The 12201-nt window shown below is 34.2% G+C and overlaps 2 protein-coding genes across 2 annotated transcripts; both read left to right on the forward strand.

Moving 5' to 3' along the window:
* The first annotated feature begins 555 nt into the window (after positions 1 to 555).
* On the forward strand, positions 556 to 4788 carry LOC21403646 (probable solanesyl-diphosphate synthase 3, chloroplastic). The gene is made up of 6 exons (XM_010108441.2): positions 556 to 1031; positions 1138 to 1259; positions 2670 to 2797; positions 2888 to 2991; positions 3693 to 3820; positions 3922 to 4788. Exons 1-6 carry the CDS (start codon positions 803 to 805, stop codon positions 4468 to 4470), a joined length of 1260 nt encoding a protein of 419 aa, XP_010106743.1. The 5' UTR covers positions 556 to 802; the 3' UTR covers positions 4471 to 4788.
* A 672-nt stretch (positions 4789 to 5460) lies between these two features.
* LOC21403647 (mitochondrial inner membrane protease subunit 1) lies at positions 5461 to 8296 on the forward strand. The gene is made up of 4 exons (XM_024172475.1): positions 5461 to 5646; positions 5767 to 5991; positions 7424 to 7534; positions 8100 to 8296. Exons 1-4 carry the CDS (start codon positions 5533 to 5535, stop codon positions 8139 to 8141), a joined length of 492 nt encoding a protein of 163 aa, XP_024028243.1. The 5' UTR covers positions 5461 to 5532; the 3' UTR covers positions 8142 to 8296.
* The last annotated feature ends 3905 nt before the right edge of the window (positions 8297 to 12201 follow it).

Below are 12201 nucleotides of genomic sequence, written 5' to 3' on the forward strand. Positions count from 1 at the left end.
GAAAACGCTGAGGTACCGTTTTAATATTATCAAAAATACATGATATCAAAAGTATATTTCACTATAACACATGGTACCAAAATAATTTTATCATAATATAAAATAACATATTTTTTGTTGATCATATAAAATAACATATTTAATACCCTACTTTTTCACTCCAAACTATAATATTATTTTAATTGCTATACCTACTTTTCGTCTTAGTTTTCGTAAACTTCTTTCTCTTTTTCCATTATTATATCATAATTAATAAGTTTTGAAATTTGAAAAATTAAACTTTTAATTGGAAACGTGCTTCGCACGTTCTAGTGTATTGAGACACTTGAAGAGTGTATTATTTACTTGATGATGTATTAGATATGTTATTTTCATAATTTTTTAGTGTCAAATATAACTTTACCTTTATATTTACACAAATGGCTCACGGATAAAGGTCTTTTACTTTTCAACCAGCATTTCCAATATTACATATAAACCAACGCGGCCAAGCGTCACTCACTTATTCTCTCCCTCCCTCTTTCCAAAATCCAAATGATAAGGAACCAAGGGAATTGTGTGGGCTACTTGGATCCACTCAATTAACAACTCCAACATGTGTTCTATGTTAAAAGAGAAGCTTCTAAGCCAATGACCTATTTGAAAATTTTTTTTCCTTTCCTTTTCTTCCTTCCTTGCAAGCTTTCCTTCAATACCCAGTTGTCTTTTTGTGACCATTCTCTCTGGCTGCGAGAGATTGAGGCAAATTTCTCATTTGGGTTTTTGATTTTCTTGTGATTTCCGCAACTGGGTATTGCTCAGAATGATGTCAGTGACATGCCATAATCTTGATTTGGGAAGGACCGTTTTGGATTTGGTCGCTTGTGGCTGTTCTTCAAGTGCTTCTTATTCACTGAAAAACCACGCAAAGGTAAATTCTAAGGGAAGAAGTTGTAGAGTTTATGGAGTTCGGAAATTGGTTAAAACCGCCCGTTGGGAAAGAACTCGTTGTCAAGTCTCTTCCATGAAAACTGCTGAGCCTCTACTTAGTGGTAAAAAAATGAATAAAGTTCTTTTTTTGGTATGGATTTTTTTTTTTTTTTTTTTGGGTTGATTATGAGCTTTTGGTTTACTTCTTTGTGTTTTGAAACAATACAGGTTCTGCACAAGGTCCTCCAAGAGTATTGGATTTGAAAGAGCCAAAAAGGCCTGTTTCGTTGACTAACTTGTTTGAAGTTGTTGCTGATGACCTCTTAACTTTGAACCGTAATCTTCAGTCGGTAAGCCTTTTTTTTTTTTTTTTAAATAATGTTGTTACGTAAATTCAGATATACTTTTTACTCGGCTATGCTTTAATGCGTTCTGAGCTTGTTGATGAATCTGTATCTAGATTTATTTATCTTTTTATTGCTTTTTAGAATGTGATGGTGATGTATGGTTATCCATTCATGACATTCATCATCAAAAGTGTTAAGAAGTTTGAACTGTCCATGAAGCGAAAATTAAAGACGCGTTTGGGGATGATTCTGACAATACCCTGCTAAGGGAATATCTGATACTAGCTGTGATACTTGTGGTTGAGGTTGTGTAGTTGTGAATTTCTTTCTAGAAGGAAATTACTAATGGGTTGCGGTGGAGTGCTGCAGTAGTTTAGTTATGATGAGGGAGTGACAGTGATACCTCACCTTAAATTCTTTCTGCTGTAGACTAGAGGTAATTCTGAAATGAATGCCTAAGTACGGCTGCGGCGGCATTCTCTGCTGCCAATTTGCCTGTTATCGTAGCATTCGCTATCCTTTTCTAAACCTTACACAGAATTGGTTGGAAGAAGATGGGGAACAGAAGTAGGAAAAGACTTGGGGCCTCTGCTCATTTCTGAGGGGCGCAGTCATTGTTGTAAAGGAACCATTGTGGCATTTTGCCTATAGCAATTGCTGATTGGTTCTGTAAAGAACTTGAATTTGCAGTTGCTTAATAGCAAATCTCTGAAAGTTGTTTTTCTGGTTTGATGGTTTATAGAGAATGGTCATTTTAACATCCAAAGCATCTCATAATCTCTCTTTTTTCTTTCTTTTTTTTTTTCTAGAAATATTTTAACATATTGCTTGTTGCAAATTGAAACACAATTTCGCATTTGTTCGTATCCTAGTTGGGGGTGGGAGATGGTGAGGTGTATCATTCAGCTAAGCCTAACTAAAACCTCCATGCATCATTGTAACACAATTTTGTGTTTGTTCTTTTCTTCTCTATAAATTGGATACTGTGAAATGTTTCTGTATTCCCAGACCGTGACAACCACACTCTGTATGGTATTTGGTAGAAAGAGTTAAGTAAAAGGGTGCAATTTTCCCAGTCTCTGTAACTTTATATTGTCAGCATAATAAGTGCAGTACTCTGGTTCTCACTCATATAATTCATTATCTTATGACTGTACTCTGAAGTACTCTACCTGTGCTGTAGTTTTACAATAAGCTCAGTACATTCTTGATGGTACAGAAATAATTATATTTAAGGTGTATAAAATTTTGCAGAATACTTGAATGCCTATTCTATAATATTATCAGCTCTGCGAATGGTTCTATAATTCATCAACAGAGAGCAAGACATGCGTAAATATTTAATCTGAAGTCTTTGCTTGCATTGGCTATCCTTAATTTCTAATTATTTGTCTGACGAAAATGCTTTTTTAGGTTGTTGGAGCAGAAAACCCAGTTCTGATGTCTGCTGCGGAGCAAATATTTGGTGCTGGTGGGAAGAGAATGAGACCAGCTTTGGTGTTTTTAGTCTCAAGAGCAACAGCAGAACTAGTTGGGCTAAAGTGAGTATTCTCAAGGTATCTTCTTATAAGTTACGTGCACTATGACATTATGTGCAGAAGATAAGCTTCATCTTAAACTGCTTACATCAGGGAACTTACCACAGAGCATAGACGTTTGGCAGAGATTATTGAGATGATCCATACTGCAAGCTTGATCCATGATGATGTATTGGATGACAGCGATATGCGGAGAGGTATGTGTTCGTATCCTTACTGGAATGAACAATAAACTTGTAGTTTGTGGGTGTTTGTCATTTCCAAATGAGCCAAGGACTAGTTTATTTATATATTTATTTGTTGTTGTTGTTATTATTATTATTATTTTATTTTATGTTTTTACAAATTCTGATGCTATAAACATCAGATTCTGTTGAGCACCAATATTCATGACACTTTGTTGAAATTCAATACTGGCCTTTTTAGTTTTGTCAAAAGAGCTGAGTTCGTTGGGTTGTTATCTTTTTCAGTTAACTTTTGTCAGTGAAAGCATAACCATGTGAATTTGATAATTCAAAAGTTAAAAAAATGAAAAAAGTAGTAGTAATAATAATAACTATAAAGTTCTCATATTGCCTTAGTAACTTGGGGATTTACAAAGCGGGTAAAATTTTGATTTTGGAGTACGTACAATAGTGAGCATAAAATAGTTTTATGGTGTTCAAAGTGATACCAGTCACAGTCAGTACAACTATGTTGATAAAGCAGATGTTTTTGCTTCAAAAAGTTAAAAAGTTTGGGGAAAGTATCAAATGAGGTGCTGATATTCGCAGACATTCCGTGGGGTGCCACACTTGCTTTGCTTCGTTCCACTGACATAGTACACTTTCATATATCTTCTTCTACTCGTTGCATTATTTTTTTCGGAAAATTCACGGTTGTCTGTACTGATTTACAGGGAAGGAAACCGTTCATCAATTGTATGGTACAAGAGTGGCAGTACTTGCGGGAGACTTCATGTTTGCACAGTCGTCATGGTATCTTGCAAATCTTGAGAACCTTGAAGTCATTAAGCTTATTAGCCAGGTAAAATATGTCAATTTTCTATTGCAGAAGCCTTAATGGTTCACAAGAGATTACTTACTTTTCTAAAGTCCATTCATGTAATTCTTTTAGTGCTGTGGCAGGTAATCAAAGATTTTGCAAGTGGTGAAATAAAGCAGGCGTCGAGCTTGTTCGATTGCGATCTTGAACTTGAGGAGTACTTGATCAAGAGCTACTATAAAACAGCCTCATTAATTGCAGCTAGTACCAAAGGAGCTGCAATTTTTAGTGGGGTTGAAAGATACATATGTGAAAAAATGTATGAATATGGTAAGAATCTTGGGCTGTCCTTCCAAGTCGTCGATGACATATTGGACTTTACGCAATCGGCAGAGCAGCTTGGTAAGCCTGCAGGCAGTGATCTGGCCAAAGGGAACCTCACTGCGCCAGTAATTTTTGCTCTTGAGAAAGATCCAAAACTCAGAGAGATCATTGAATCAGAATTCAGTGATACTGGTTCGCTTCAAGAAGCCATTGAGTTGGTCAAGAATTGCGGGGGCATTGAGAAGGCGCAGGAATTAGCAAAAGAGAAGGCAGATCTTGCAATCCAAAATCTCCAATGTCTTCCTCAGAGTTCCTTTCGAATAGCTCTTGAGGACATGGTGATGTTTAATCTCGAGCGGATTGATTAAGGAAGCAAATTTCAGACCGTAGGCTGATGATGTGGGAACACATGAAAGAGAACAATTCCTTGCCTTAAGGAAAAAAGAAAAATCCTCTGCCATGAGAAGTGTTTTCTGCACATTAGCGGGTCTTCTGCCAATGACAAGCTGCTTGTGACTGGCTGTACATTTTATAGAAAGGGTAGCTCTTTATATTGCTTACTCAAATTACATTTTTGTTGCACAATTGCTACAAAAACAAAATAATATTCTAAAATTCTTGTAGAAGAAATATTCAAGGTAATCAATAATTTTGAGCCATTTTATTTATACACATACTTTTATTTTCCCCCACTTTTCTTATATCATGCTCAAATCAATCAGTATGGAAATAATTGAAGGAACTGAAGAGAGAGAGCACGGTACTAGTTTAATCAGTGACATTAATTCCACCTGGTAACAGAATCATAGCATAACAATGCAATAAAGGGAAGAAATGGCTGCTTGAAGACTATTTCTATTTTTGAAAACCCCTAAAAGAGATCAAAAATCAACTCCGGACGAACAGTAAATAGACTCATTAAAAAACTAATGGTCTATTAAGCTAGGGAAAAAGCCATAAATCCCACTATATGACCAACAAATATTCTCCAGGCATGAATTGGACCTATTATGCGACAGAATGATGGGTTTATCTTTAAGAAATGCATCGTTCCAAAACAAGTATCAACACCCTGAACAAGTTATATTTAGTTTCATAATGTATCATGAAACTACTTTTTTTAAGGAGCAAAAGGCTTTCATTAGCACCCCGAATCTTGAGTTGAAAACTAAACTCAATTGCAAATTTCACCTCGAATTGTGAGAAAAACAGACCCTATGCCTATTTTACCGCCATAAAAATTCAAAACCAGCTGCATCTTACTTTTCCATTCTCCGCGGATTGGGCCGACATCTAACAGTGAGCCCGCTCCTATATATACGCAAGGCCTAGAAATCGAAGGAGAACGACAAGTCGTCATTTCCATCGAGTGAGTCTGTCGTCTTCTTCCTCAAAATCCTCCGTCAAGTCACTGAAGAAGGTTGCTCGCCATGTTTGGACAATGGAGGAGCGTTGCCAAGGAGGCAGTTGATCGCGCCCTCATTATGGCCGAGTTCTGTTGCTTCCTTCATGTCATCCCCAACTACCTCTGCTCCTCTACTATTGTCCGTACCCTACCATTATCAACCCCCTCTCTCTCTCTCTCCTCTTCCTTCTTGAGAGAGAAAGAGAGAGATTGTGTGTCGTATGGTATGTAAGTACGAGCGGTTTTCTGGTGTTTGCAGGTGCACGGCCCCAGCATGCTCCCCACCCTGAACCTCACCGGCGACGTGGTCATCGCCGAACACGTGTCCCACCGCCTCGGGAAGATTTCTCGCGGCGATTTGGTGCTGGTTTGCTCCCCTCAGAACCCTAGAAAGATCGTGACGAAGCGCGTCGTCGGAATGGAAGGCGATACGGTCTCTTTCTTCTTGGACCCCAACTTCGGCGACAGATACCGAACTGCTGTGGTATGTCTGTGATTGATTTCCATTTTGTTTCATTCATTTTCGGAAAATTTTCAGAATTTCCATTATTTTTTGGGTATTTGTTTCAGTTTTAGGATTAGTTTTATTGTAGATTTCTCTTGTTCATGGTTGATTTCAACTTTACATTTGGTTGCGGATTGTGTTGTTATGGATTCTTTTCAAGTTATAGAATCGGTTTCTAGGAATAATTGGATGAGATTTTTGGACTTGGAAAGAGCTGCGATGTGGTGAAATGGAGGATGGAAATGGGGAACCCAACTTAACTAAATTCGATGAAAATGGCTCTAAAAGGCAATACCAGGACATTATGAAAGTAGAAAGTGAATATGAAGAGAGAGAAGAAGAACGAGAGTGAAAGGTTTGGGAGTTTTCAATGTTGTATTCAATTATCAAGTCTTCATTGCATTGACCATCTCTAGGCCTATTAATGCAGAAGAAAATAACCATAAAGCAAGACTAACACGAATATAAAAGGAAACTAACTAATACAAATAGTGGAAAAAAAAATATAATAAAATATTAGGGAATTGTACTTGATAATATATTCTATATTTCTAATACAATGATCTTCCTCACAAGCTATTCTTGTTCCTCATCATATAAAAGTTTGATTTTAGATGGTTTGAGTAAGGTTGGTTATAAGATTTATGTATTTTCTAAATAAGACTTGGCTCCAGAGGACATAAAACTCTCTAATGGATTTACGAAATCTACAAGTTCTTGGTCTTGAATCAGAATATTACAGCAGCACTCAGAGACCCTGAGGATGCTGTACTTTACTTCATTTTTAGAGTGATTGCTTCTGAAACCTAGGAATCCTTGGGGATTTTAGCATTCATGTTTATTTCTATTTTATTACCTTTTTAATAGCTTGAAGAACAAAGTCTTGTTTTTTGCTAGAAGTATTAAAATCTAGAGTGTTGAAGCATACTAATAAAAACGCTATAGGAATATTCACAGTAGACTAATTTTCTCTAATGTTTGATAGCATAAAGTGCCTGTGATCATGGATTGGTTATTGGTGGAAGATGTTTCTAGTGCAAATCAATAACGCTTACTCGTTGGTGGTGAATCATGTAATGAATAAGCCTGATAGCTTGTGGCTATAGCAAGAAAGAGAAAATCTGGGTACACTGATATTGCTCAAATGTACATTTAGTGGACGTCATTGTGAGCTAATAGATGGGGTTTATTTGAACATTGATTTTGAGCTGGTGGTAAATAAGACTTTGTTATGTAACTTAACCTGTGGCTGGTTATTCAACTTTGACATTTCATTTCTTCGGTTTTACAAGTTTACAACTAACTTCATTTCCTAACCAATCATCATTTGGGAATTGGGGGACTGCTTATCGAGATTTTGGATCTTTTGGTTTCTGATCTTAACTTTTTTTCTTTGCATTTGCATGAGTAGGTCCCTAAGGGGCATGTTTGGATTCAGGGTGACAATGTATATGCGTCCAATGATTCCCGGTATTTTGGGCCTGTACCTTACGGCCTTATTCAGGGAAAAGTGTTTTTCAGGGTAACTCTTTTACTATTGTCTCCAGTTTTGTTTTTGCCTTTTTTTTTTCTACTTAATTCCATTGTGTTGTATATTTGCCCTCTATGAATTTGGTCATGAGAAACGCAACCAATTGCAATATGTATATGTGAGCGCATACTTATTTCCTGTTAATGCTCACATGGTAATAATGTGTCTTTAAGCATAGACGTGCCTGAATCTTCTGTGCATCAAACATTTTTTACAATTTTGATGGAAAGAAAATGGTTCCACTGGTCTTGTTGTTCTGTTTTTATCCTGTTCATAGGTGTTAGAAGTTGCCCTTTTTTTCTTTCTTTCTCGTTTTATGGTTATTATGTTAGCGAACACACACATACTTAAAATCACTGTTGAAAGATTGGTTATCGACTATGCTTTGTTCTATAATTTCTGAGACTTGCTTGTATGACTACCATTAAGTTTTGTTCTATAATTTCTGAGACTTGCTTGTATGACCCATTCTACATTAACTTCGTTCAGTCTTAACTTCTGAGATAGTTTTGTCCAGGGCAATTGGAAATTTCACATATTTTCTTTTTGTCATTAGGTTTGGCCTCCTGATAGCTTTGGACCCTTGGGTAAAGATTGAAGGGATCATACACTTTCAGCCAATTACGTGTATTCTCTTTGCATCCCCTCGACTTTGTTTTTGTTTCTATCTTAGAGCATTGACATAAAATGATAAACAATGGGTTTTGGTTTATGAGGTCTTATTTCATTTCTCATTACAATCCGATTTCCTAATCATGTTTTGTCTCCTCGTTTATTTTAGAGTAGAGAATATTTCTTCGACTGTTATGTTCATGATTGCCGAACCACGTCAAAAGTCATGAATGCTCCCTTTCCTTTTAATATGAGAAGTGTTAACATCTCTTTCTGTCACTCTCTGTATTCACTATTTGACACGTGAATTTTACTATCTCATTTTCTATTTAAATAATAATATATCATATTAATAATTCATTTTGCGTAAAACAAGTATTGTTGATACACTCACCAAACTCCTTTTGGTTCTACACACAGTCGTGAGAGCTAAAACGCTCAATAGAAATCCTTTAACCCCAAAATAGTTTTAGAAGGAAATAACATAATTTTGTGTTTTAATAAAAATAAATAGCATAAAGTTTGGAGATTAAATACGCATTTACCACTCTACAAATACTAAAAGCACCCCTAAACAATTAAAACTCAAGGATTTATCGTGTAAAACTTTAGTAGGGTCAAATATAATTCTTCAAAAGTTTTGGGGTTGTAATAAATTTTTTATAAATAAAAAAATATGTTTTAATTTATATTTTTTAAAAATTACAATTTCACCCATAATTTTTGGAAGTTACAATTTGACCCTCTCAATTTTTAAAAAATACAATTTAATCCAAATTTTAAAAAACTTCGTAAAAATACCCTTTATTGGTTGGTAAATAAAGAATCTAACGAATAAATTCGTTATTTCTAAATAAACCATAACTATTATTTGATAAATAAAGGATTTACTCATACTTAAATGGTAGATCTTTTTCTTGGCTTTTTAGCAAAATTGCTTTTTGAACTTTTGTGGTTTAGTAAATTACTCTTTAAACTTTTTAATTTTGACAATCAACTCCCTGAACATGTAAAATTGTTGCAATATTCCTTATTTTACTAAATTTGTTCAATTTTTTTATTAAATTTATGGGATTAAAATTTGAAGAATTGAAAGATTTGTCTTATATTGAAATTAGGATGTTGAAATTTTTCATTGAATGTTCTTTTTCACAATTAATTTAATATAATCATCGTTAAAATATAGCATATTACAATAGTTTACAAGTTAAAGGTGTAATTTGTCAAGATTAAAAGTTCAAGTGGGAACTTGCTAAAACATACAAATTCAGGGGGTAAATGTATAAAATACATATATACATTTTTTTACCAAAATCACATTTTCTTTTTTTTAGGTTGTAAAAAAGCAATTGAGTAAATTTGTTATTTACCATGATTTTAGTTGGTAAATAAAGACTTTAGTGTTTAAATTCATTATTTAACACGCTTTTAGTTGGGTAAATAAAGGATTTATCTAGCAAATTTATTATTTATCAAATAAAATAATCTAATTGCTTGTAAATAAAGGATTGCAAGTATAACTTATAAATGACGGATTTACCGGGTAAATTCTTTATTTACTAGGGATGTATGTGTAAAGTTCTTTATATAGTGGTAAAAATGTGATTTTTAAAAATTTTCAAAATACAAATTTTTAAAACTATAGAAGTGAAAATATAATTTTTAAAAATTAAGGAGGCAAATATAAATTTTAAAAACTTTAGGGGTTAAACTATAATTTTTAAAAGATTTAGAGTTAAAATATAATTCTTAAAAACTTAAAGGGTCAAAATGTAATATTTAAAAACATTTAGGGGTTAAATTATATATATATATATATATATTTTAAAGATTGCATTTCAACTCAATAAGATATATTGTCACGTGTTTTACACGTGTTTGATGCTAGTACTAGTACAGAAATTTGACTGAGCCCTTGACACACAACGTCGTTTATGCAATACGGGGGAAAAAAAAAAGAAGAGAGAGAGAGAGAGAGAGAGAGAGAGAGAGAGAGAAGGTGGGAGGGTAAAATAGACATTGCGCGCCCATCTGCCTATAAATCAAACAGAAGCTAGGGTTTTGATACACAATTGCCTTTGAGAGAACAGAGCGTCGAAATTGTAAAAGTGGCGCTGATGTTCCGTTGCGGGCATACACAAAAATCTCAGTCATTTCCTTTCCTTAATGTCTATTATTATCTTGTTTGGTTCTTCTCACAAGTTCATAATAGAATAGAAAGGTCTGATACATATCTCTCGTTCTACTTGAATATTATTTTGTGATTCACCAAAAAAAAAAAATTATTATTATTTTTGTGTACGGCCGTTCCAATGGGTTCTCGCTTTGATTTAGAAAGAATAGTTTGCGGGGACTCAATTTCACCCGGCCAATAGTTGGGATTTTCTGGGGCAGCTTCAAGGTTTTGCATGTTTTTCCCTCATGTATTAATTCAGAGAACTGCCCTAAATTTTTCTCTGTTTATTTCATATATTCTCGCTTAGGATTATTTGTTTTTTTACATGTTATTGTTCATAAATTCCTTTACGCGAATTTTTTTTTTCCGAACCAACAATTTTTTTTTTAAAGCAGTAGTGTTCACGTTGATCTAGGATTGAGGTTGAGAATATGGACAATAGGGAATAGAAAAGGAAAGAACAAAATTATTTTCTATTCATCTCACAATCTTCTGAACAAGGGCATTATGTTTCTTTAGACTTTTGACAAACAAATTATTGTTTTGCATAGATATTTAAGGGAGAGAAATGACCTTAAAAGAACTGCGACTTTAGACTACCAGCAGCTCATGAATTTACCTGCCAGAGGTTTCTTGAATAACAGGCCAACATGATTCAGATTGGTAATAACAAAAGATGTGTTATTACCGATAGATGTTTTATTATTGAGTGCTACTAAATGCAATGATATTAGTACCAAGAGTGTGAGAGATTTGACTAAATAGTCTATTTGTGTAAGTATAGTTTTTTTTTTTTTTTTTTTTTTTTTTTTTAAAGGGAAAATTTTATTAATAAATTACATAAATAGTTGTAGATGACCACAATTTGTGCTCGGCATAAATAAAATTGAGCAATCAAAACTCGTTACCTATACAGTCAATGGATAAAATTAGTAGAAAACTTGTCACCTATATAGTCATGATAAAATCAGTAGATCGAGACTAAATCCATCCGATACTTAAAATCAAATTTAAATGTAAAAAAACACACTAAAATCAAATTTAAATGTAAACAAACACACATTGACAACCAACTCACACTCAAATCTATATACCGAAAATCTTTTTTTTTTTCTCAGGAACTATGCATTAGCAATAGCATTTTGCTCTTCCGAAGGAGGCATCGTAAAGTAAGGGTCCTTTTGAACTTCAACTTTTTGATGTTAGGGAATCGGGAGTTGGATATCTCAAATTTTAGGAAGTACAATCTGACAAAAGAGATGGTTTCTTCCTATCATTCAATAGCAAGATCAAGGATGAAAATATCCATATTAATAGAATTATGGTTGGTTAGATTTTATAGAAATATTCATATAGATAGAACTTGACGTAAAATTTATGAACCATACAAAAATTAACAACGGCCCCCTTCCATTTTTAAGGGTACCTGACAACTGTGAAGGTAACATTTTACACATGATATAATTATTTTTAGCAATAGGTGTTTGCTATTGGAGGCGGCCGGCAACCATTGGTGGCTTTAGCTTCTTATATTACATTTTTGGGCACCACTAGGTATACTTTTTTAGTTATCAAAGCAAGCTTGGGGTAATGGTAATTGACTTCCTTTTAATAGCTATTAAGAGAGCAGAGAATGAGGAAGAAGTGTGCTGATCAATACATCAATGAGAAGAAGATGGTCGTATATGGATTTTTAGCTGGCGTAAGTAAGGTTTCAGAGCCTGATTTGAATGCCTTTCTGGACAAAGAGCGAACCATCTCTTTGTTAGCTTGGGCTAATAATTGTTGACTGGATTTGGTTCAAAGTAACAAACACGTATTCTTCCCAAGAACCTTTGGTTTAAGGGAGAAAGAAGAAATATGTTAAAAC

The sequence above is a fragment of the Morus notabilis genome, unplaced genomic scaffold (genome assembly GCF_000414095.1).
Source record: "Morus notabilis unplaced genomic scaffold, ASM41409v2 Scaffold271, whole genome shotgun sequence".
Taxonomy (NCBI): Eukaryota; Viridiplantae; Streptophyta; class Magnoliopsida; order Rosales; family Moraceae; genus Morus; species Morus notabilis.